General features: G+C 41.8%; 1 protein-coding gene across 2 annotated transcripts in view; it reads left to right on the top strand.

Moving 5' to 3' along the window:
• Positions 1-47: 47 nt before the first annotated feature.
• LOC149217649 (uncharacterized) overlaps positions 48-25,562 on the top strand; it is a 42,422-nt gene continuing 16,907 nt past the window's right edge. The window contains exons 1-2 of one of the 2 annotated variants that reach the window (XM_089393020.1): positions 48-259; positions 390-605. In XM_089393020.1, coding sequence (XP_089249146.1) covers positions 447-605 — 159 coding nt within the window. In that variant the 5' untranslated portion in view covers positions 48-259; positions 390-446. The other variant, XM_089393021.1, reaches the window with a different exon arrangement.

Here is a 25,562-nt window from a genome sequence, read left to right as displayed (position 1 = left end):
AGCCATCCTATTCCATAAAATGCAAGAATTTTTGACTAACCCCACGATCTCGTTGAACGTGTTTTCGAATACGTTCCACGTGGCTCGCCAGATCTCCGACTACTCGGGCAATCTTTCTGCAATCAACGCAACAGCCCGGTTTTTGGGAATACAGCCAAGCGGTTTCATGAGATTTGTTCCATTTAACAGCATGCGCGGACAGAACGGAATTTGCAGAGTTCCCGCCTCGGAAATTTCTGCCCTTATGAAATTTATCGAGGTCTGCCACACTTAAAGGGAGTTTGCTTTAATTTGAGGATTTCTGTCAGGAAGCTGTATGATGTGTATAAATAAACTAATGATTTTAGAATGTTCTTATTTTGTCAGTTTTTGGTTTTGATTTTGGGCAGGTGCAGAGCTGTTTCGAATCCCCTGTATTGTTGTTGTGTTGATTTCGAGCTCGTATAATGAAAGGCGAGGGGGGAATTTCAGATGAGGATCCAGCGAAAGTGCCGGCTGCTGGCGGTGGCGTTACGATCGAAGATTTACAGTTGAAAATGGCAGAGTTCACCAGGGAGAGAAATTGGGATCAGTTCCACAGTCCTCGCAATCTTCTCTTGGCTCTTGTAAGTCCACAAGATCTAGTCTCGGTCTATGAGGTCATCCTGTTTACCATTAAACTTCTCTATATGATACCTTTTTTATTATTTGAATGTATAAAGTTATTAAGACCATTTGTGAGAGGTTCCTTTTTCCCTGTTCCTGGGTCTTTACCTGGCATGTTGGCGCTAGGAATGAAATTTGAATGGTGTAATCTTGATTCTTAGTGTGCAGTCACATGCCGGAGCTTTGAGAAGGGGTGGTGTAGAGGGTAAACTTTATTGTGAAATGTATAGAAAACTTGAGCTATCCTTTGAAGTACATAATTCAGGGTTGTAATTGTCTCAGAGAGTTTGAATAAAAAATCGCAGGATTTTAGTTGTGCAAGCTCCTTGCAATGTTGTTTTTATATTTAGGTACGATGAACAGCTAGTTGAAAAAGTGGGTTTAAATAGATGGCAAAGATAAAAGCTGGGATCGACTTTTGCTAGTTTCTTCTAGCTTTCGATTTTCTCACAACTTAGAAGTCGGGTTTAATCTACAACAGAATGCTAGAAGCATTTATTTGGCAGGCTATGTTTCTTCAGAGTTTAAACTTGCAGATCATAGTTGCTTCCTTTGGTACTGACAAAGTGAGCTGACCATCATGGCATCTTAAAGAAGCCTATTGTATAAGCAGAGGCAATGCGTGATGTTTAGAGTTCTATTCTGCAGTCTTAGAGTTGCCTTTGATTAATCTCCGTCATGGGTTTCTGAGTGCAAATCCAATCGGCAGCAGACACCCCACCTAGCTAGAGAAAGCTTAGGTCTGCACTGGTTGCTTAGGATGTGCATCCAATGCCAGGTGTATAGTTTCCTAGTACCGTGAGTGTCGCAATCAATGTTGCTGACATCGTGTCTGCGAAAATATTGCTGAGGGTCTGGAAAAGCGAAATACCATAAATATCGGGGAAATATCAGCAAAATTAAAAAAAGAAAAATATTCATCTTTTTTCAAAATTTTCAACATATGAAGCAACAATAACAACAAATAAATGTATTGCCACATAAATAGGTAAACAGAATTAATAAATAAGATGTCTAGTGCTACATCGCACATCAACACTGAATCATGTCGAGACTCTTGAGTCCTGTTTCAACCACAAAATATCAACATAAAATATAATAAATTTATCTCATCATCATGGGTTATCTACAATGAAATCAGATAAATAAACTAGTGATCTCCTCTACCCCTTTTATGGGCAGAGGTAATGGCTCCAGAAATGGCTTTTCCTCTAGAGAAAGAAGGCCCTGGGGCTGGCATTGGACTCTAATGTCATCTAGAAGAAGAAGTAGGATGCAGACTCTGATGTCCTCTACTGGTACTATTGCTAAATCCTACTAGTTCTGTCTAATTCCCTGAAGGTGGTGGCGCTGGCTCACTCCCAGTCTTAATAGTCACCCTTCCTCCTCTTCCTCCTCTCTCTCCCTTGCTACCTCCTCCAGTGCCTCCTCCTCTAACCAATCAGTGATTGATTCCATGACAGCTTTTTGGTCTCAACCCTCCATGCAACAATGGTGTCGACCCCATCCAAGTTCCAACAAGATGACGTCCATGTAAGGTGTTTTCTAAGGTTCCCTCACTCACAGTTAGAGTTTGTAGTAGATGTAGACCATGTCATTAAGGTGTTGGGACTTTGATTGGGGTTGTACAAGGAATGAAATGAAATGCAGGAAAGGAAATGAAACACATGCACAAAGAAAAGCACAATAATATAGTGAAAACTAACTTCTATTAATAAATAAAATACAGAATACGGTAGAACACAAACTGACTAGAATGGTGGTAGCTATCTCTGAAGAAAGATAGAGATGATGGCTATATGCATTCACAAACGTTGTTGTAAGAGGTTGAAAGAATGATGTTTTAACATAAAGAGAATTCTAGAGGTCCAAAACCCTCACGCTAGAAGATGAAGTGCCAAAACGTTTGCAGGCCCTGAGGTGGTTAGTTGGTACATCAACTTTTCGAAGGCATAACTTTTGCATACAATCTTTGTTTGGGGTGCACAATAGCTTGTTGGAAAGAACTATCCGAAGATTACAACTTTCAACCATAGTTTTAAAAATCGGAACCAGTTACTGGACCGGTCCACCTAATAAACCAGGTTTCAAACTAGAACCAGTCAAATCGGGACTGGTCAAATCTCAATGAAAGGTTTTAAAAAAAATACATTAATAATTATTTTTTAATGAAAAAAACTATTTTTAAGATTTAAATCCATGATTCCAAGCCAATAGAGACAAAATATGCAAAGTTTGCTCATCTATATACCATGTAAAGGTGAATATATCAAAATGATACCAAGTGCAATACATATCATTGACAAAATACATAAGCAATGAGGCTCTAAATGGCTTTTAAAGTTCAAAAACAATGCTACAAGCTATGAGGCCATTGGCCTACTACAAGACTACAAGTCTACACATGATCAATCATCAAATTCATCACCACTACTAGACACAGGATCACCAACAAGAGCTACATAGACATCATCTGGATCAGAGTCTGAGGATGCCTCAACCTCTTCTGCAACCTCAGTTGTAACACTACCACCAATAACGATAGAAGTGGACCTAATGGAAGCACGAGTTGGTCAAGCTGCACGGCTAGTGCCTTCCATTGGTTGTTTGCCTTTTCTTGATGCGGCTACCAATCCTGGTTCTGATGGCGCTACCAAATATGCTTCATCCCCCCCAACGCCATGTCAATATCAAAATCAACATCAAACTCAGGATCTTGAGTCTCCTCCACCCATTTTGATGTTGGATCAATATTTTCCAACACAATGGGATCTAGATCAGGTCTTCTGTTCATCATTTGGTTGTGCCTTAGTTGAAGGTTGTATTGCATGAAGACAAGATCATTTAATCGTTTTTGTTCCAAACGATTTCTCTTCTTCGTGCGTATGCGCTAAAAAATAGCCCAATTGTGCTCACAACCTGAAGCATTGCAAGTTTTGCTGAGGACTCTAATTGCAAACTTTTGCAATTGAGGACATTGGCTGCCAAATGACTCCCACCAATGTGCTGCGAAGAAAAGACATTAATTAGTAACTTAGTTCATTTCATTACTTATTTAGAAATTACAAGTATTTATAGATAATTTGAATTGTAAATTTGTAAACAATTTAACTTGAAAAGAAAAACAAATTGGAATTGCTTACTTGGTTGTTCTACATCTCTTGCCATCTTTGCCAAGTTTTTGCCAAAGTTACTAGTTGCCATATTGAAAAGAATAAGTTGTTTATGTATTTCCAACTGGTCTACATGGTTAGGGACCATGCGCTCCAAGCAATCAATTAATCCATCTCTGACCTTCCCAACCTATAGATCTCCTAGCTGAGCTTTATAATGATACTTTGGGTTCAAAAAATACCCAGCTGCATGTATAGGATGATGGAGTTGATTGTTCCATCTGTTATCAATGATCTCCCATATACGGCCATATTTAGCTAACTTATTCTTGTAAGCTGCCCATATTTGCTCCTTCGCTTGATCCATAGCCTCATAAATGTAGCCCATGGCCAATTTTTCCCCATCCACCATCCTTAGCACCTTAACAAGAGGCTCGGTAATTTTCACAAGTTCTGCAGACCTTTTCCAAAAATAATTGTCAAAAACTTTCTTTTTGGTGTCTTTGCCATCTTGTCTACGAGTACTCCGAGATTCAATCCAATCATCAGAAGAAAACATTTTCAGCAGGTTTTTTGTTGAGAATTAAGACATTGCAACGTGAGGAAGTGAGTTGCAAATCTCATAATTGTTGGCCTAACAAGCTCTTTGCCCCCATGTTTTTCCTCATTAAGCTCAATACCCATGAGTGGTTGTAGATGTATTTTGTAATGTACTTGGCATGCTCTACAACGTTTTTAACTCAGTCCACTTTACCTATGTCCTCAAGCATGAGGTCTATGCAATGTGCAACACATGAAGTCCAAAATATGGTCTTATATTTGGACTCAAGCATCTTTCCAGCAAGAACATAATTTGAGGCATTATTTGTGATGAACTGCACAACATTCTGCTCCCCCACTTCCTAAATAATCTCATCCAAAAGCTCAAATAGAAGGGTTGCATCCTTCACTTTGTCAGATGCATCAATTGACCTCAAAAACATTGTTCCTTGAGGGCAAGAAACAAGGAAATTAATGATAGTGCAATTCTTTCCATCGGTCCATCCATTTGACATGATGGAACAACCTGTTTTGAGCCATGACTCTCTATACTCATCCAAATACTCAACAACGGATGAAATCTCTTTTTGTAAAAGAGCTCCCCTCAAGTCATGCATAGTAGGGCCTTTGAAGCCCTTTCCTGCAGCTATAACAGAGTCCCACATAGCTTGGTAATAAGGTGAGAGAGCAACATTAAATGGGATATCTGCATCATACCACCATCTAGGAATGTATTGAGAAGAAGATTCTTTACATTGTTTTTCCAATGTTCATCCAAAGTGAATTGACAACTTGGCTGGGAGGAAGTGGGATTAGCAGAGGCAGTGGTGGCAGAGGATGAGAAATAACTTTGGATGTTTGTTCTCTTTGTTCCTTTAGATTGTTGGCCAAGAGCAGGAGGAACATAATGAAAGGAGTCGTTGGTGGAAAGGATAGAAGAGGAGTCTTGAATCTCATAGTCATCATACCCACTCTCTTTCATGGCTTGTAATAATTCTCTCTTCCTTGAAATTTCTTCTTGGGTGGCCTTCTCCCTAGCCTTATTCTCCTCAAACTTTTCAAACTTGGCAAGGTATTTTGCCCTAATAGGACCTAACACTTCCTTTGGTGCTTCACATGGCTTTACTTGGCCTCTTATCCCAACCAAGTGTTGTTTCAATCTGAGAATACCCCCACCTCCAATAGATTTATTGCAAAATTTGCATATCATTTTTCCATCAATCACATCACAATGAGCCCATGCAGTGTCCTTGGCTTTTGGAGCCATGTTGGCTTGAAATAATTAAAATTTGCAAAGAAATCTGCCATTTAAAAAAAATTGCAGCTAAGAAAAATGGAAAACCTAAGATAAATTTAGGAAAAAATGCATATGTAGCCTACAAAATTTGATAGCATAGAATTAGAGATTTGCTAGCATAGAACACATTTAAAAATTTAATGCTTGGACATCAATGACATGAGGAATTTTTCAAGTGCAAATCCTTACCTGGAAATGCAAACTAGCTTCCTTAGCCTCTTCTTGAAGATGCCAACTCTACTAACAGCTCCAAACTATCTCCAAAATAGCCCCAAGTCCAACTCCAAGTCTCCAAGATGACTACTCCAGCAAAAACTAAACACTCTCCAATCTCCCAATCAAACTCACAAAAATCCAAATGAGATGCGTGAGGCAAATGAGGGGGTTGAGCTCCTTTTAAAGGCTTGGAGAGGGTGTTTTTGAAGGGAAACAACCCTTACTTTCCCTCCAAAACACCCAGGAAGCTTCCAAAAAGAGTCTGTGGGTCTGTCACTGTCTGCTGTGGCCTTGGCAATGAACCAATTGATTTATGACGGAACTGACCGGTTTGACCATAAACCGGTCGGTTCCGACATAAACCGGTCAGTTTGGTCCGTTTTTTTGTGATTTTTTGGCGAAGTCAGCCCTTAAACTGGGTTTTTTGCCCGGTTCGACTTGGTTGCCTAATGAACTGGCTGGTTTGACCAGTTTCCAGTTCATGCTGGCTGGTTTTTAAAACTATGCTTTCAACTAGGGTCACAGAATGCCATGGCAATGCTTGGCTCCCCAAATTGCCAAAAAACATTGGTTAGGGCCTCAAAATGGCCCTGGAAGTTTGGAACCCAAAAAACCATAGAAAAACTGCCAAGAAGATAGAGAACTGTTGAATTAGTGGAAGAGGTGGGTAGCCACCAATATCCACTTGGATTAGACTCCAATCTATATGACGGTCTTAAATTATAAATTAATAACTATAATACATAATTTGGAGCGTGACAAGGCATAAAATAATAAATTATATTTAAATGAATTCAAAATTTAATTTGAAAATTTTTAACCTGTTGCGTTTCTTGGTGTGTTGTTTTCCAAATACACTCCAGTTGCACTCACATCCGTAGGAGTTACATGTTTGGCTAAGCACTTGAATGACAAGTTTTGTAGATTGGGTACTATTGTGCCATAACTTGTCTACCAAGCATCTACAACATGTGAAAATTCCTACACTCTAAAGGAACCCCTACTGCAGCAAACCTGAATCTACTTCACCTACTTGATTTTTAATCACCAAGTTATTCTTCTGAATATTGAAGCAAATTACTTTTGCAACCTACACTAATTAAATATTTGATCTCATGAAACAAAAAACAAAACAAAGAACAAGATACATAGGACACACTTATTTTTGGACACAATAGTCCTCGGAAAAACCCAATGTGGGAAAACCGGTGCAACAACTCTGAGGGTTTATTATTATTCAGGCGAAATATTTGAATACAAATCTAAGATGCTCATCTAACAATCCTTTACAGAGAAAATATTGGCGGAAAATCTGAATGAGTTTTACCTCACTTCACTCGGCAGAATTCCGGCTGATTCGGCACAAGACTGGCTAACCTCGGCTATTTCTGCGTTGGCTTTGCGTCAACTCCTTTGCCCTCTGTGTCAACTATCCGGTTGTTTTGGCAGTCCCTGGCAGTTTCAGCTATTTCGACAGTTCTGGATTCTACGTGACAGGCAACTTTTCCACGTCAGCTCTATCGGCTACTGCGTTGCCTCTGTGTCAGCTCTCCCGGTTGTTCTGGTAGTTCCTGACAGTTTCTACTGTTCCGACAGTTCTGGATTTTGCGTGACAGACAACTTTTCTGCGTCAGCTCTCCTGTATATTGCGTTGACTCTCTGCAAGCTCTCTCCACCTCTTTTTTCTGTATTTTCCGAAAAGTCCTTCTCTTAGATTCTCTTTGCCCCTCAGCTGCAAGATCTCCCCAATCGATTTTTGTTAAAATTGGCAACTAGGGCCAAACTCCATGTGGGTCTACTTATTCATGGTAGCTGATATTTTTCTTGGATTCCTCTTGTCAAGAGGTGTAGGATTGATGTAAAGATCATCTAATTCCGACATGTATTCATGGAGATATGAATTTATTTGTGTTATGGGACAATTCGTCAAGGTCGGCCAGCAACCAAATTTCCCCCACTTGTGCTCAACTTTTAATAGAGAAAGAGGTGGCTTGTTAGTCATTTGGACACATACACTCTTGTGATCTCTGTTCATTCTGTTTTGGGTTTGATGAATATGAGATCTAGAGAGAGTGCCCTAGGTGATACGCTGCCTTATGGAGAAGCCCTAACAGACTAATGAAGAAGTCTAATACGTTGTGCTATGGAGAAGCCCTAACAGCTTAATGGAGAAGTCTAATACGTAGTAATAAGAGGCACTAAATTACAGTCATGAAGGCTCACGCAGTCAGGGAGGAAGGTTTCATAACGCAGTCCAAGGTGAAGTCTTAACATTGATATGATAGAAGCCTAATAATGTCATGGAGGACAACTCTTATGGTGGAGTCTACACAAGGTTCCACACTGTCCTAAATTGGACCTTTCTACACAACAATAAGAAGCCTAAGTACGCTTCCCTAAATGCTATCATGGAGCAAGGGTTCTAAGTCTACACGTTGGTCTAAAAGAGACCTAGCTGCAATTCTATGTAGCACTCTAAATGCTGGCCTTATTCCGCTACAAAAGAAGGGGCCTATGTTGTCCTAACTGCAACCCTCCTATCCGCAGTGATTGAGGGTTCTAAGCAGCGAAATATGGATTCATGTATGCTGGAAAGAGGAGGTCTGCCACAATGATACCTCAGCTATATGATGCCTAATCTGGCATGACAGGGATAACGTCAAAAGGGAAGGTCTGGAAGCTGCAGTAAGGAGGCCTAAAGAGGCCCCAATCTCAGATGTAAAGATGTCACATCTAGTCATAACTAACTGCTGTCCTAAGCTTGGCTGCTAACTATAGCCTAGCTGCTCTACTAGGCTGCAAGCCATAGCAAGCAGCTAACGCTGGTAAGATACAGTAAGGTGCATGAGCAACATGGTGCAGTAAGGTGCATGGAGCAACAAGGTGCAATAAGGTGCATGGGCAACATGGTGTAGTAAGGTGCATGGACAACAAGGTGCAGTATGGTGCATGGGCAACATGGTGCAGTATGGTGCATGGGCAACATGGTGCAGTAAGGTGCATGGGCAGCATGGTGCAGTAAGGTGCATGGAGCAGCATGGTTTAGTAAGGTGCATGGAGCAGCATGGTGCAGTAAGGTGCATGGGCAGCATGGTGCAGTAAGGTGCATGAAGCAGCATGATGAATGGTGCAACATAGTGCACAGTGACAGTGGTGCAACACAGTGATGAATAGTGCAGCATGATGATGAAGAGCAGAGTAGCATGTTGGGTACATCATGATGAGGTACATCTCAATGATGGTGCAACATGGTGTAGCACAGTGATGATGGACATGGTGATGGTGCAGTGCAGTGATGATGGACATGGTGTTGGTGTAGCACAATGATGATGGACATGGTATGATGGTGTAGCATGGTGCAACACAGTGATAGGTACAACAAGGTGATGGAATCATCTGTGTTCAGATCAACTACCTCATGTGACATCTTCTTAGAGAAGATCTCAACTCTTATTTTGATAAGTCAAAATGTTGACTTCAGATGTAGATGTACTATCTCTCTGCTCGAAGAACATAAGAAGAATTGATCAAAGGTTTCCCCACATTGGGGTTTGTCCCTCGTTGACGCCTCATCTTGTCTGCTATTGTCATGGCTTGTTTTTTGTGATTTATGTTTATGTTCTATTTGCATTTTACTATCATGCTAAATGTGATTGCTAATCTGGAATTGATATTGAGCTAATAAGGAAAATTGAAGTAAATTTGCTCTCAGCATAGAGCATACCTAAAATTAACATGGTATCAGAGCTGAGGTGAAGACAAAGCCCAAGCAAGAGTGAAAGAGCAATCACTGAAGACAAGTGGAAAGGACAAAAGGCTCAATGGGTTCCTCATCCCACTTCAAATTCACCAAGGGTGAAGTCGAAGCAGAGAATATTATCCGAGTGGCGCAGCGGAAGCATCTGATGGCCTACCTAAAGATCACTTCAATGGGAAGTCCAGATCTAAGGGTGGAAGGAAAGGCAGATGCCTTGCTTGCAATAAGTTCAACCATTATGTGAAGGAGTGTTCGAATAGTAGGGACACATCACTTGATGATGATAACAATCATTCCAGGGATATCTTCAATGATCGGAGGAATGACAGGTAATGCAGGTCATCAAGGAAATGGCCGACTCTTCAAGAAAGCAAGGAACTCCAGGTATGAAGAATCAAATGTTGTTTCTGATAAGCAAAAGGAATATTATCTTATATTGGCCCTCTCCACTACTTCTCCTCCAGACTCTTTGGGAATTTGGCTTATTGATAGTAGTGCTTCAAGGTACTTCATCGGATAAAAGGAAGCTTTCTCTAATTTGATAGAGAAGGAAACAATCGTGGAGATTATACTTGGAGTCAATGCCACCTATCCCGGAAAGGGTGTAGGGAATGTTACCCCTCAATTGAATAAGGGTAACACGATTCATTTACAAGAAGTTCTTTATGTACCCGATCTCAAAAAGAACCTGGTGTCCATTTCGGCAATGGAACTCAAAGGTTTCAAGGTGGCATTCATCGATGGAAAGGTACATGTTTGAAAAATGAATTTTTCAAGATGCTTTTATTCTTGGGTTCAGGGTTGGCAATTTGTATCAAGTTGCGGGAAGTCCATTGGGGACCATGTCAGTTGACACATCTCTTCTATAGCACCGAAGTTCTGCTTATTATGGGGCCCTACCCGATGTGAGTCAGATGGTGACATGGATGCCTTAATTCAAGAAGAGCATGAAGGTACATGTCCAAGATGTATCGAAGGAAAACTTACAAGGGGACCATTCCCCTCATGTAGCAAGACCTCAGATGTGGAACAACCTAAGGGGTTTGAGATTCATGATTGGGAATCTCAAGTATGCAGGTGGAAGAAAGCTCTCTATGTCTTTAGAGCAAACACCCCAGACTTGATATGAGAGGATTGATAGTTGTCTGATGAAGCTGAGATTCACTAGGAGTGAAGCCGATCAAACCATTGCTTGAAGGTTGTGGATGATAGACCTCTCATACTGGCACCTTATGAGGACAACTTTTTTCTGACAGGTGTAGACCCTCTCGTTTGCAAAAGTAAGAGGAAGTTGGATTCTAGATTTGGAATGGTAAATTGCAAGCCCGTGACTACCTCTATGGAGCTTAACTTTCAAAAGTTATGTGGTAGTGATGCCAGACCGGATTTGGGAAATGCCTCTGAGTTTCATAAACTCATTCTAGCATTGATGTTCTTGGTGAACTCCCGTCCGGATATATGTTTTGCAGTTAGCATGTTGAGCTCATATATGGTTGAGCCTCACTGGATTGGTGCCAAGGATCTTCTGAGATATCATTGGGGCACAATCTCTCTGTTCAGGGCACAATCTCTCATGGATTGAGATACACTGCCGGAAATGTGAAGTTGCATGATTATTCGAATGCTGACTGGGTTGTCAATGTGGAGGATCGCAAGAGCACTTCTGGGTGTTGGTTCTCTTTGGGTTTTGCTTCGATATCCTGGATGAGTAGGAAGCAGAAGTCGGTTGCTTCGAGCACCGATGAGACCGAATACATGGCTACGAGTATGACCTTGTGTGAAGCTGCCTGGTTGAGGAAGCTCTTCAATGAGCTGTTTGGACACATGTTAGATACCACCGTGATCTTCTGTGACAACCAGAGGGGATTTGATTGTTGAGGAATCTCGTGTTCTATGATCGTTCCAAGCATACAGACGTCAGGTACCTCTTTATCTAGGATATGATACATTGAGGAGCAAGAAGGCTCCATCGCATTGGGACTGATGTGCAGGTCGCCGATATTCTATCGAAGCCCCTGGGAAAGGTCAAATTCTTGACTTCCCGAGAACGACTAGGAGTCGTGAAGAGACTCTCTCCTAAGGGTCCTGTATGATATGGACATTGAGCTCTAGGAGCTCCGGTGTGCTTGGGGATACATCGTGGAGCCATGAGCAACCATAGGGTGAGTGGTTCAGCCTTCCCCTAGTGGTCTGCTATGTAGGCAGGATGAGTGGTTCATCCCTCTCCTGCTGAGACATCCTACCCATGCAGTTTGGGACTCATGGGCAGTACCTCTCATCTGGCCAATGAGTAGGGAAATGAGGATAGGGACCATAGTAGTACGGATGGACACATCGTGTTACTATTGTACTCCTTATGCTAGGATGATATTGATCTGGGATCAATTGGAATTGACTTCGGGTTAGTAAGAGTGATATAACTCACTCTCTTTTGGAACTGAATTCGGATCAGTAAGAGCGGTATGAGACACTCTTTATTTGGAATTGATTTCAGATCAGTAAGAGTGGTATGGGACACTCTTTATTGGAACTGATTTCGGATGAGTAAGAGTGGTATGAGACACTCCCTTTTATATGGGACTGACTTCGGGTCAGTAGAGAATGGTATGATACATTCTCGATCATTTCTTCTTCTTCGAGTTCAGCAGAGTAGAGCGGTGCAGGGCACTGATGGCAAAGATAGTACAGTTTGGCAGATGGATTAGCTGATGGAGTTCTCCCTAGTTGAGAGGGAGCGTTAAAATTGGCAACTAGGGCCAAACTCCATGTGGGTCTACTTATTCATGGCAGCAGATATTTTTCTTGGATTCCTCTCGTCGAGAGGTGTAGGATTGATCTAAATATCATGCGATTCTGACATGTATTCATGGAGATATGAATTATTTGTGTTATGGGACAATTCGTCAAGGTCGGCTAGTGACCAAATTGCCCCCACTTGTGCTCAACGTTTTAGTATAAAAAGGGGTAGCTTGTTAGTCATTTGGACACACACACTCTTGTGATTTCTCTTCATTTTGTTTTGGGTTTGATGAAGACGAGATCTAGAGAGAGTGCCTTAGGTGATACACTGCCCTATGGAGAAGCCCTAACAACCTAATGAAGAAGTCTAATACACTGTGCTATGGAGAAGCCCTAATAGCCTAATGGAGAAGTCTAATACGTAGCAAGAAGAGGCACTAAATTACAGTCATGAAGGCTCACACAGTCAGGGAGGAAGGTTTCATAACGCAGTCCAAGGAGAACTCTTAACGTTGATATGATAGAATCCTAACACTATCATGGAGGACAAATCTTATGGTGGAGTCTACAGAAGGTTCCACGTTGTCCTAAATGGGACCTTTCTACACAACAATAAGAATCCTATGTACGCTACCCTAAATTCTGTCATGGAGCAAGGGTTCTAAGTCTACACGCTGGTCTAAAAGAGACCTAGCCGCAGTTCTATGTAGCACTCTAAATGCTAGCCTTATTCCGCTACAAAAGAAGGGTTCTATGTTGTCCTAACCGCAACCCTCCTATCCATAGTCATTGAGGGTTCTAAGCAGCAAAAGATGGATTCATGTACGTTGGAAAGAGGAGGTCTGCCACAGTGATACCTCAGCTATATGATGCCTAATCTGACATGACAGGGATAGTGTCAAAAGGGAAGGTCTGGAAGCCGCAGTAAGGAGGCCTAAAGAGGTCCTAATCTCAGATGTAAAGATGTCACATCTTGTCATAACTAACTGTTGTCCTAGGCTTGGTTGCTAACTATAGCCTAACTGCTCTACTAGGCTGCAAGCCATAGCAAGCAGATAAGGCTGGTAAGATACAGTAAGGTGCATGAGCAACATGGTGCAGTAAGGTGCATGGAGCAGCATGGTGTAGTAAGGTGCATGAGAAACACGGTGCAGTAAGATGCATGGATAGCATGGTGCAGTAAGGTGCATGGGCAACATGGTGCAGTATGGTGCATGGGCAGCATGGTGCAGTAAGGTGCATGGAGCATCATGGTGCAGTAAGGTGCATGGGCAGCATGGTGCAGTAAGGTGCATGAAGCAGCATGATGAATGGTGCAGCGTAGTGCACAGTGATAGTGGTGTAGCACAGTGATGAATAGTGCAGCATGATGATGAAGAGCAGAGCAGCATGTTGGGTACAACATGATGAGTTACATCTCAATGATGGTGCAACATGGTGCAACACAGTGATGATGGACATGGTGATGGTGCAGCGCAGTGATGATGGACATGGTGATGGTGCAGCACAATGATGATGGACATGGTATGATGGTGTAGCATGGTGCAGCACAGTGATAGGTACAACAAGGTGATGGAATCACCTGTGTTCAGATCAACTACCTCATGTGACATCTTCTTAGACAAGATCTCTGCTCTTATTTTGATAAGTCAAAATGTTGACTTCTGATGTAGATGTACTATCTCCCTCTTTGTTGAACTATTGAAGAACATAAGAAGAATTGATCAAGGTTTCCCCACATTGGGGTAACCCCCTCGCTGACGCCACATCTTGTGTCCTCTTGTCTTGGCTTGTTTTCTGTGATTTATGTTTATGTTCTATCTGCATTTTACTATCATGCTAAATGTGATTGCTAATCTGGAATTGATATTGAGCTAATAAGGAAAATTGAAGTAAATTTGCTCTCAGCATAGAGCATACCTAAAATTAACATGGTATCAGAGCTGAGGTGAAGACAAAGCCCAAGCAAGGGTGAAAGAGCAATCACCGAAGACAGTTAGAAAGGATAAAAGGCTCAATGGGTTCCTCATCCCACTTCAAATTCACCAAGGGTGAAGTCGAAGCAGAGAATATTATCCGAGTGGTGCAGCGGAAGCATCCGATGGCCTACCTAAAGATCACTTCAATGGGAAGTCCAGATCTAAGGGTGGAAGGAAAGGCAGATGCCTTGCTTGCAATAAGTTCGGCCATTATGTGAAGGAGTGTCCGAATGGTAGGGACACATCACTTGATGATGATAACAATCATTCCAGGGACATCTTCAATGATTGAAGGAATGACAGGTAATGCAGGTCATCAAGGAAATGGCCGACTCTTCAAGAAAGCATGGAACTCTAGGTATGAAGAATCAAATGTTGTTTGTGATAAGCAAAAGGAGTATTATCTTATATTGGTCCTCTCCACTACTTCTCCTCCAGACTCTTTGGGAATCTGGCTTATTGATAGTAGTGCTTCAAGTTACTTCATCGGATAGAAGGAAGCTTTCTCTAATTTGATAGAGAAGGAAACAATCGTGGAGATTATACTTGGAGTCAATGCCACCTCTCCCAGAAAGGGTGTAGGGAATGTTACCCCTCAATTGAATAAGGGTAAGACGATTAATTTACAAGAAGTTCTTTATGTACCTGATCTCAAGAAGAACCTGGTGTCCATTTCGACAATGGAAGTCAAAGGTTTCAAGGTGGCATTCATCGATGGAAAGGTACGTGTTTGAAAAAGGAATTTTTCAAGATGCTTTTATTCTTGGGTTCAGGGTTGGCAATTTGTATCAAGTTGCAGGAAGTCCATTGGGGACCATGTTAGTTGACACATCTCTTCTATAGCACCGAAGGTCTACTTATTATGGGGCCCTACCCGATGTGAGTCAGATGGTGACAGAGATGCTTGAATTCAAGAAGAGCATGAAGGTACATGTCCGAGATGTACCGAAGGAAAACTTACAAGGGGACCATTCCCCTCATGTAGCAAGACCTCAGATGTGGAACAACCTGAGGGGTTTGAGATTCATGATTGGGAATCTCAAGTATGCAGGTGGAAGAAAGCTCTCTATGTCTTAGAGCAAACACCCCAGACTTGATATGAGAGGATTGATAGCTGTCTGATGAAGCTGAGATTCACTAGGAGTGAAGCCGATCCAAACCATTACTTGAACGTTGTGGATGATAGACATCTCATTTTGGCACCTTATTAGGACGACCTCTTTCTGACAGGTGCAGACCCTCTCATTTGCAAAAGTAAGAGGGAGTTGGATTCCAGATTTGGAATGGTAAACTGCAAGCCTGTGACTACCTCGATGGAGCTTAACTTTCAAAATTTATGTGGTAGTGATGCCGGACTGGATTTGGGAAATGCCTCTGAGTTTTATAAACTCATTCTAGCATTGATGTTCTTGGTGAACTCTCGTTCGGATATATGTTTTGCAGTTAACATGTTGAGCTCATATATGGTTGAGCCTCATTGGATTGGTGCCAAGAATCTTCTGAGATATCTTCGGGGCATAATCTCTCATGGATTGAGATACACTGTTGGAAATGTGAAGCTGCGTGATTATTCGAATGCTGACTTGGCTGACAATGTGGAGGATCGCAAGAGCACTTCTGGGTGCTGGTTCTCTTTGGGTTTTGCTTCGATATCCTGGATGAGTAGGAAGCAGAAGTCGGTTGCTTCGAGCACCGATGAGACCGAATACATGGCTACGAGTATGACCTTGTGTGAAGCTGCCTGGTTGAGGAAGCTCTTTAGTGAGCTGCTTGGACACATGCTGGATACCATTGTGATCTTCTGTGACAACCGAAGGGGGATTTGATTGTTGAGGAATCCTGTGTTCTATGATCTCTCCAAGCATACAAACATCAAGTACCTCTTTATCTAGGATATGGTACATCAAGGAGCTAGAAGGCTCCATCGCATTGGGACTGATGTGCAGGTTGTCGATATTCTGTCGAAGTCCTTGGGAAAGGTCAAATTCTTGACTTTCCGAGAACGACTAGGAGTCGTTGAGAGACCCTCTCCTAAGGGTCCTGTATGATATGGACATTGAGCTCTAGGAGCTTCGGGGGTTTGGGGGTACATCGTGGAGCGATGAGCAACCATAGGGTGAGTGGTTCAACCTTCCCCTAGTGGTCTGCTATGTAGGCAAGATGAGTGGTTCATCCCTCTCCTACTGAGACATCCTACCCATGCAGTTTGGGACTCATGGGAAGTACCTCTCATCTGGCCAATGAGTAGGGAAATGAGGATAGGGAACATAGTATTACCGATGGATGCATCGTGTTACTATTGTACTCCCTATGCTCGGATGATATTGATCTGGGATCAATTGGAACTGACTTCGAGTTAGTAAGAGTGATATAACTCACTCTTTTTTGGAATTGATTTTGGACCAGTAAGAGTGGTATGAGACACTCTCTTTATTTGGAACTGATTTCGGATTAGTAAGAGTGGTATGAGATACTCTCTTTATTGGAATTGATTTCGGATCAGTAAGAGTGGTATGAGACACTCTCTTTTATATGGGACTGACTTCGGGTCAATAGAGGATGTTATGATACATTTTCGATCATTTCTTCTTCTTCGTAGTTCAGCAGAGTAGAGCGGTGCAGAGCATTGATGGTAGAGATAGTACAGTCTGGCAAATGGATTAGCTGATGGAGTTCTCCCTAGTTGAGAGGGAGTGTTAAAATTGGCAACTAGGGCCAAACTCCATGTGGGTCTACTTATTCATGGCAGCTGATATTTTTCTTGGATTCTTCTCATCGAGAGGTGTAGGATTGATCTAAAGATCATCCTATTCCGACATGTATTCATGGAGATATGAATTTATTTGTGTTATGGGACTATTCATCAAGGTCGGCCAACGACCAAATTGCCCCCACTTGTGCTCAACGTTTTAGTATAAAAAGAGGTGGCTTGTTAGTCATTTGGACACACACTCTTGTGATCTCTCTTCATTCTGTTTTGGGTTTGATGAAGATGAGATCTAGAGAGAGTGCCCTAGGTGATACGCTGCCCTATGGAGAAGCCCTAACAGCCTAATGAAGAAGTCTAATACGCTGCCCTATGGAGAAGCCCTAACAGCCTAATGGAGAAGTGTAATACGTAGCAAGAAGAGGCACTAAATTATAGTTATGAAGGCTCACGCAGTCAGGGAGGAAGGTTTCATAACGCAGTCCAAGGAGAAGTCTTAACGTTGATATGATAGAAGCCTAACGCTATCATGGAGGACAAATCTTATGGTGGAGTCTACAGAAGGTTCCACGTTGTCCTAAATGGGACCTTTCTACACAGCGATAAGAATCCTAAGTACGCTACCCTAAATTCTGTCATGGAGCAAGGGTTCTAAGTCTACACACTGTTCTAAAAGAGACCTAGTCGTAGTTCTGTGTAGCACTCTAAATGCTGGCCTTATTTGGCTACAAAAGAAGGGTTCTATGTTGTCCTAACCGCAACCCTCCTATCCATATCATTGAGGGTTCTAAGCAGCAAAAGATGGATTCATGTATGTTGGAAAGAGGAGGTTTGCCACAGTGATACCTCAGCTATATGATGCCTAATCTGACATGACAGGGATAGCGTCAAAAGGGAAGGTCTGGAAGACGTAGTAAGGAGGCCTAAAAGGCCCCAATCTCAGATGTAAAGATGTCACATCTAGTCATAACTAACTGCTGTCGTAAGCTTGGCTGCTAACTATAGCCTAGCTGCACTACTCGGCTGCAAGCCATAGCAAGCAGCTAAAGCTGGTAAGATACAGTAAGGTGCATGAGCAGCATGGTGCAGTAAGGTGCATGGAGCAGCATGGTGTAGTAAGGTGCATGGGCAACATGGTGCAGTAAGGTGCATGGACAACATGGTGCAGTATGGTGCATGGGCAGCATGGTGCAGTAAGGTGCATGGGCAGTGTTGACCACTACGGGTCAACTACCCATGCAGTACACCTCCTTTCTGTTGGCAGAGAGGGGTAGCTCCTGAGCAACGTGTCCGTGCCAGCCTACAGTCATCAACAGCTTGATCATTTTTGTTGTAAACCCAGTCTGCATGTATGAATTGTAAATAATCTAAGCAGATCAGAGTCATGTATGTAAAGTTGCCTAGGTGGACCTAACTTTCTAATGATGATCTACGTCCCGGGAGGTTTTTCGTCTCATCGATCTACGATCGACAGAGTTTTCCTTCAAACCTGACCCCAAAGCCGGGATGGATTTTGTCATTAGAACTTTAGGAGAATCTTAGTGTGTTAATCTGCTAGATTATAGTTGTGTCGCAGAACTGGGTGTTCTATGAGGGTCTGTATTAAGTGGGTTCATCCCTTTGAGATGTAAATTGTAAAAATCATGATGAAATGTGTCTTGAGGGTTGAAAAATGTTGTAAATCCCCTCATGAGTCCTAAGTCCTAGGTCCTAGGTGATGTTTCCAACGGCTTAGTTCGAATGATCCATTTAAGAAAATAAATGAAATACTAAAATAATAAAATAAATAAAAAAAAATTAAAAAATTAAAAAATTAAAAAAAAAATGAAATAAATAAAAAATAATAAAAAGTTCATAAAATAAAGCAAAAACCCTAAACAATAAAATAATAATATTTTTGTGAATGCATGCAAAATATCTCTTTTTTAATAAAATCGACGGATGAGATTAAGAGATGTCTTAACCCTCATCGACGGTCGAGATCGCTTCAACATGGATCACTCAAAACTAGCCGTTGGGATCATTTCCTTTATATAGGGTCTTAGGGGGTCATTTTACAGGTTTATCTGATCTGTGAGTCTATACTGAAAAAACTCTCTTGTAATCTGATTTTCTGGTTAATAAAAAGACTTTGGGGTTCAAATCTGGCTGGTGTTACTCTCTGGAATTGCTGTGAGATGTTTATTTTTCTGCATATTTCAGTTTTCAGCCGTTAATAATAGCTTGTTTTCAGAGTATTGTGAGTACAGGTATCTTGCTCACTCGCTAGGGTTTGAATGTTGTAGGGTTTCTGGAGAAATGGCAGGTATCTCCATTATTTCCTGAAATTTAGCAGCATTTCTTGCTCTCTTTACTGATGGTTGCTTGAGGTGTGCAGGAAATCTTTAGGTGAAGGATATTTGTGGGCGTTTGGGGAAGTTCTGGGCTGAACCAGCCGACTCCCACAGGCTTTTCTGTGCAGAGCCCAGCTGATTGTGCCCTGGGTTAATCTTTTAAATTTTATTTCGTGTTTTACATTGAGAGATTTTCTTTATGTTCACAGTAAAGTTCAAATTTCTGATATATTGAAAATATTACTGCAATTATTGTTAAATCTGGCTGTCCAGAGCTATAATTTTTTGTGATTTTGGGCAAATTTTCAAGGGTTTACTGCAAAATTTTGTGTATATCTGCCAGTGTTCTTTTCCTGCAGGATTACTAAGACAAAATCGAGAAAAGGGTTTTCCTCTAGTACTGTGTTGATTGTCTGCCCATCTGCTGGGCTGGCTGTTGAGGGATTGAATTCCACAAACTGTGCACTGAAAAGAACACAGTCCAGTTAAAGGGTTTTCAACTAAGCTTCGGAGGAAACGCTGCCCCACGTCATACTCCTCAGAAATAAACGTTAAATTTCTCTCTTCGCTGTTCAAGTTTTCCACCCGCAATTGCTTGGGGATCGGACATTCCTTGCAGATCAGGTGCCTCATACGCTTGGCGTGACAAATTTTCTGTGGGATAAGCGCTACATACAGGCATCAGGTAAGTCTACAAATCTCCAACAGGTCGATTTCGATATTACGATTGTGATTTTAGTGTACAGGGTTTGATTTATGCGTGGAGCTGCTTTTCACATTTTTTTTATTTTCTCAGAATAAAAAACAAAAGGGGCAAAAATCGTGACATAATTGATCCGCATACGTTGATTTTTTTTGACTGCGTTGTTTCCTGTTATGGTTTGATCCGCGGCTGGGGGTTTCAATCCACTATTCGTGCCCTAGTTACGTTTCATAGCCATTTGGTTTCGTTTCATAGTTCAGTGTTAAATCTAACCCGTGCTTTCTCCTGCCTTCGTTGCGCCCTTGCATCCGTCGCTCAAACCCTGGCTGGTTTTCTTTCCTGCGTGCTGGTCTGTAGTTATACCTGCAGTCACGGTTTTATTTGAATGCGCATGTAAAAAAAAAAGGGGCATGCGTTCAGCATTTTTGACTTTCATTTCTTCTCTGCCGTCACATTTTGCCGGGGAACGTATCAGCGTTTGTTTTTTTTTTTTTTTAAGCCCGAAAGCCCTCATTCCGCCTCCGAGCCCTGTCACGAAATTCGTCTTGCGTTTTGATTTTGAGCCTCACGCTTTGGTCGTTTTCAAATTTTTTGTTTTTCTCAGCTTTCGTTATGTGTAGGTGTGATAGCGTATAGTTAGGTTTTGTTTTTTTTATTTTTTAGGGTTTTATAAAGTCTCATATAAAAAAAAAAGGGATTTAGTTTTAGTTTTATTTTTTTTATATTTTTAGGATAATTTATAGTTTTCGTTTAGGATTTTAGATTTTTATTTTATAAATATAAAAATCAAAAAAAAAAAAAAAAAAAAAAAAAAAAAAAAAAAAAAATCAAAACAAATGTTTATGTTTTAAAGTTAGGATTAGTTTTATTCTTAATATAGTTTAGTTTTAGAATAATTTTCTAGATTTTCTTTTTAGATTTTATTATAAAAAAAAATAAAAAAAATTTAGGATTAGCATTTAGCTGGAAAATTTAGCTTTAAATCTTTTTGTCTGAAAATATTGTGGAAATTCTTTTGTCAAAATTCAGTTATTTGAGAAATTTTTATGCTGAGATTTAAAGTTATTGATGTGGAATGAATGCTTTACATGAATGATTATCTTGATGTGGTATCTGGTGAACAATTGGTGATTTATAATTGTGTTATTATTCTACTAACTACTGGATATCGTTATTGAGTTCCATGATCTTTGTGGTTTTACTGAATATTTAAGCATTGTTCAGGCTATCTGATGATAAGTGATTGTTGTTCATGGTTTTATATTCTATATCATCTAACAAGTAGTCGCTTTAAAGGCACTGGTCTGCTAAATCAAATCATCTTAGTACTTGCCATATCGTGTCTCCCACCCAACTAGCCGATAGTTGGTCTCCCTCGCCTCGCAGGGACTACCCCCCTTAGCCGCGGGAGACAGGCTTAAACGGAGGGATCGGGGATCAGAGTGACAGCCCCCGGTCCGAGCGTTGTCGTGTCAATCTGCGCGACAACAGGCAGCATGGTGTAGTATGGTGCATGGGTAGCATGGTGCAGTAAGGTGCATGGGCAACATGGTGCAGTAAGGTGCATGGAGCAGTAAGGTGCATGAAGCAGCATGATGAATGGTGCAGCATAGTGCACAATGATGAATAATGCAACTGCAACATGATGAATAATGTAGCATGATGATGAAGAGCATAGCAACATGTTGGGTACAACATGATGATGTACAACTCAATGATGGTGCAGCATGGTGTAGCACAGTGATGATGGACATGGTGATGGTGCAACGTGGTGCAACGCTGTGATGATGGACATGGTATGATGGTGCAACATGGTGCAATACAGTGATAGGTACAACAAGGTGATGGAATCACTTGTGTTCAGATTAGCTACCTCATGTGACATCTTAGAGAAGATCTCTGCTCTTATTTTGATAAGTCAAAATGTTGACTTCTGATGCAGATGTACTATCTCTATCTTTGCTGAACTATTGAAGAACGTAAGAAGAATTGATCAAGGGTTTCCCCACATTGGGGTCTGTCCCTTGCTGGTGCCACATCTTGTGTCCTCTTGTCTTGGCTTGTTTTCTGCGATTTATGTTTATGTTCTATCTGCATTTTACTATCATGCTAAATGTGATTGCTAATCTAGAATTGATATTGAGCTAATAAGGAAAATTGAAGTAAATTTGCTCTCAGCATAAAACATACCTAAAATTAACAATTTTCTTCCTGAGAACTTCTCACCTTAGAAAATCGATTTCCTCAATCTCTCTGTGTGTGTTTCCAAATGAACCCCAAGCCTCCATTTTATACTTTTCTTGTTGAGTCTTTAACGACCAAGATTAAGTCTCTAATCAACGGCTAAGATTAAAACATGACTTGATCCACCTTCTAGATCATTCTCACCCATATTTTGATTAATACCCAATAATACTTTAATTTCCCTAAGTTTAGACTTAGGAACTCCATCAAAAATAATAATTATTTTAATAAAATACAATCTGGGTGGAATTTCACCAAACGGTTTTTGGGTTCCTTAGAACTCATGTACCTTAGCCTCTCCACCAATTTTCAAGGCTAGAGCACTTCTGATGCTACCAAAAACTAACACTCCCTCTTAGCAAGGAAAGTGCTCTAGCAACAATGTCCACCTACATGCTGCTCTGTTTCTGAAGCACCTCTTTTCTACATTGCTGCTGCCACCAACACTGTGCTGTTGTTGCTACTGTACTGTTACCCATGACACTGCGGCTGCCACTGCTGCATTTGTACTACAACTCCCTCTCAACCACTGCATCTGCTATGCTGCTAGCACTGCCACTGCTAACACTGCATCTATACTGCAACTCAGTTGTTGAGAGAAGCACCTGGAAAACATCCAAAATTATTTGAACTTAACTATGTTCAACATAATACAATGAATGTTGGAATCTGACTGCTGCTGATTTTGACCCTCTGAATCTTCTGCGTTGTTGCTGACTCCTACACTGTGCCAATTGCATTGCTTCCAATCTCGCTCTGCGCTGATCAGTCTCTGCTCCCCAGCTATTGCATCTGTCCTCCAAACACTCCACTGTATCATCTGACACTAAGCCCCTCTCGCTACTGTTGAATCTTAGGCTCCCGTAGCAAGGAATTTATCCAAGAGGTGGATTCCTCAAGGATCCTGCCCACATGTAGTCCCCCTGACTACAGCTCAATATCGCCCCATCTCCCTCCTGGAGATGCGTGGTCACTCATGGCAAACTCATCCTCGTCAATCTTTGCTGAAGCAACCTTAGGATCATGTTTCTAATCCTTGTCTTTTTTCTTCAAAGGACACTGGGATGCATAGTGGCCCATCTCGCCACAACTGAAATATTTCACCTTTGAAATGTCCTCCTTTCGCTTCGGCTTGTGTTGTCCCTTCGATGCTAGAGCTGCATTCTCCTCCCACTCCTTCGTCTTTGTGCCACTCGCATTGTTGCCACTGAGGTTGACCTTCACTAGGTCCCTCCTTAACTCCTCTTGTTGAAGAGCCGCCCAAATCTCCTCCCATGAAGGTAGTTTTTCTCTTCCCAATATGCTTTGGACGAAAACTTGCCATTCATCCGAGACTCCATTCGGGGCTATCCTCACCATTGCGGTTGGTTGAGGAGTGGACCCCACTGCAACAAGCTGGTTTCTAGTGTCCTGAAGACGTTGAAGATAGAGGTTCACCCCTTCTCCTTTCTGCATCAAGGTCCGCTGCAACTTCTGCTCCAAATACATCTTCTGTTGTTCGGAAGAGCCTTCATACAGAGAAGACAAGGCTTCCCATATCTCTTGGGCTGTATCCTTGCCTTGCAAGTGTGAGACCACATGATTTCGAACTCCATCAAGAATGAACCTCTTTGCCTTCCCTTGCTCGACCTTGTATTTCTTCTTTTGATCGTTGTCAACAAGAACAGCTACAACACTATTGCCGTAGGTCTCGAGATCATGTTCCTCCAGAACAACTATGATTCTGGTCTTCCATATGACATAGTTGGAAGCACCTTCCAACTTGTCTTGATCTCTGAGCCCATGCGATGTCATCTCACCCAACTGTCGAATTGACTCCTCTAGTCACTACTTAGCACTTATCAGCTGCTCAGTAAGTGAGGAATTCGAACTTTTTGGCGGAAAGTTCTTTAAGGAGAAAATTTCCCTTCTACGTGTCTTCGTTCTTTTCCAGCGGATTTATGCCCCGACAGAAACTGCACTCTTCAAGCACTACGCTGAGGCTCTATGTCACTCTTTCTACCTCTGCAAACTTACGAACTGGAAATCGTACTTCTCTGTCGTCTCACTCAGAGAGAGATTTCCTCGGATATGCTTCCTGGAAAGGACTACGCAATCCCTTCAAGGGGATTTGAATTGTTGCCAAGTGCATCTTTTGGCCTAATTGCTCAACACTGGATCTGCTCTTCCTGTTTCAAAATCAATCGTCTGATACCATGTGAAAATTTGTAATATTCCTAATTAGCCATGGCTAATTGGAATATTTGATTTTGCTCAATTTTGCCTTCTATAGTTATTTTGTAAATAAAAAGGTGAGGAAAGGGGGACATAACTCACTTTTAGAATAAAGTTACTCCCTAAGTAGCACAACGTTGTAACTTAAAGGGGAGCCAAGGGGGCCATAGGACCACGTAGAGAAGGGGGCCCACGTAGACACTTGGAGGGACTGCGCAGATGGAGAGGAGCATGTGGCAAGAGATGGCTACGTTGGAAGAGGTGGCTTTAGGGTTTTGAGAGGGGCCAACGCTATAAAGGAGGGAGGAGCCTCCTCATTTTGGCATTCGATTATGTGCATTTGAGCTAGTCACTTTGACTTAGAGCACGCTCGCTGTTTAGCCTGTCTGCAGCACTGTTTAGTGCATCGAGTGTCTCCGTTCGGAGATCTCACCCTTAGCCCCGGGGGACTTCGAGTGCCTGCTTGGGCAAGGTAGTTTTCAGTAGTCTTTTGCAGGAGGATTGATCTTTGGAGTGAGGAGGAACTAAGCATTTTTCATAACTGCGCAGTCTTGAGAGAGGGACGCAGTTCTTTTGGTGGGAGTTCCGGATTGGGGTTTTTGCGTAGGATTTGAGTTGGGAGATTGAGCAAGGGATCAGCCCTTGCATATTGGAGGATTTTTGCAGAGTTTCGGGCAGAGTTTTGGAGGGTTCTATTCAATGGCAGCGCAGAGCCTTGAGGGATTGCATAGATCCTCAAGGGGGTGATTTTCGGGGGTCGGCTATTTCAGAAAAGTTTTTTGGGTTTTTTCTGGGTCTATTGAGCAGAGGCTGATTCCAGAGTTTCAACATTTTTTGAGGAAGGGAACAGCTCCAAATCCTCACTTAATTCCATGCAGTGGCAGCAGCACAACAGTTCTCCAGCAGCTTGGACGCAGTTCAGAGAGAGGCCATTTCTTTACTATTCTGGGTGTATTTCTTCACTTGCCTTGTGCAAGTCGAGGTGCTATCTTTCTGATCACCTCCTGTACTCTTTCCATTACTCAGTATAATAAAATGGCTTAGCATTTCTCTTTGCATTTCTTGAGTATCTACT

This window comes from Pinus tabuliformis, chromosome 1_1 (assembly GCF_031772625.1).
Source record: "Pinus tabuliformis cultivar Carrire ecotype Pingquan chromosome 1_1, CPIR1, whole genome shotgun sequence".
Classification (NCBI taxonomy): Eukaryota; Viridiplantae; Streptophyta; class Pinopsida; order Pinales; family Pinaceae; genus Pinus; species Pinus tabuliformis.
Note: the sequence above shows the minus strand (reverse complement) of the source record. Positions and strands in the feature narration are given on the sequence as shown.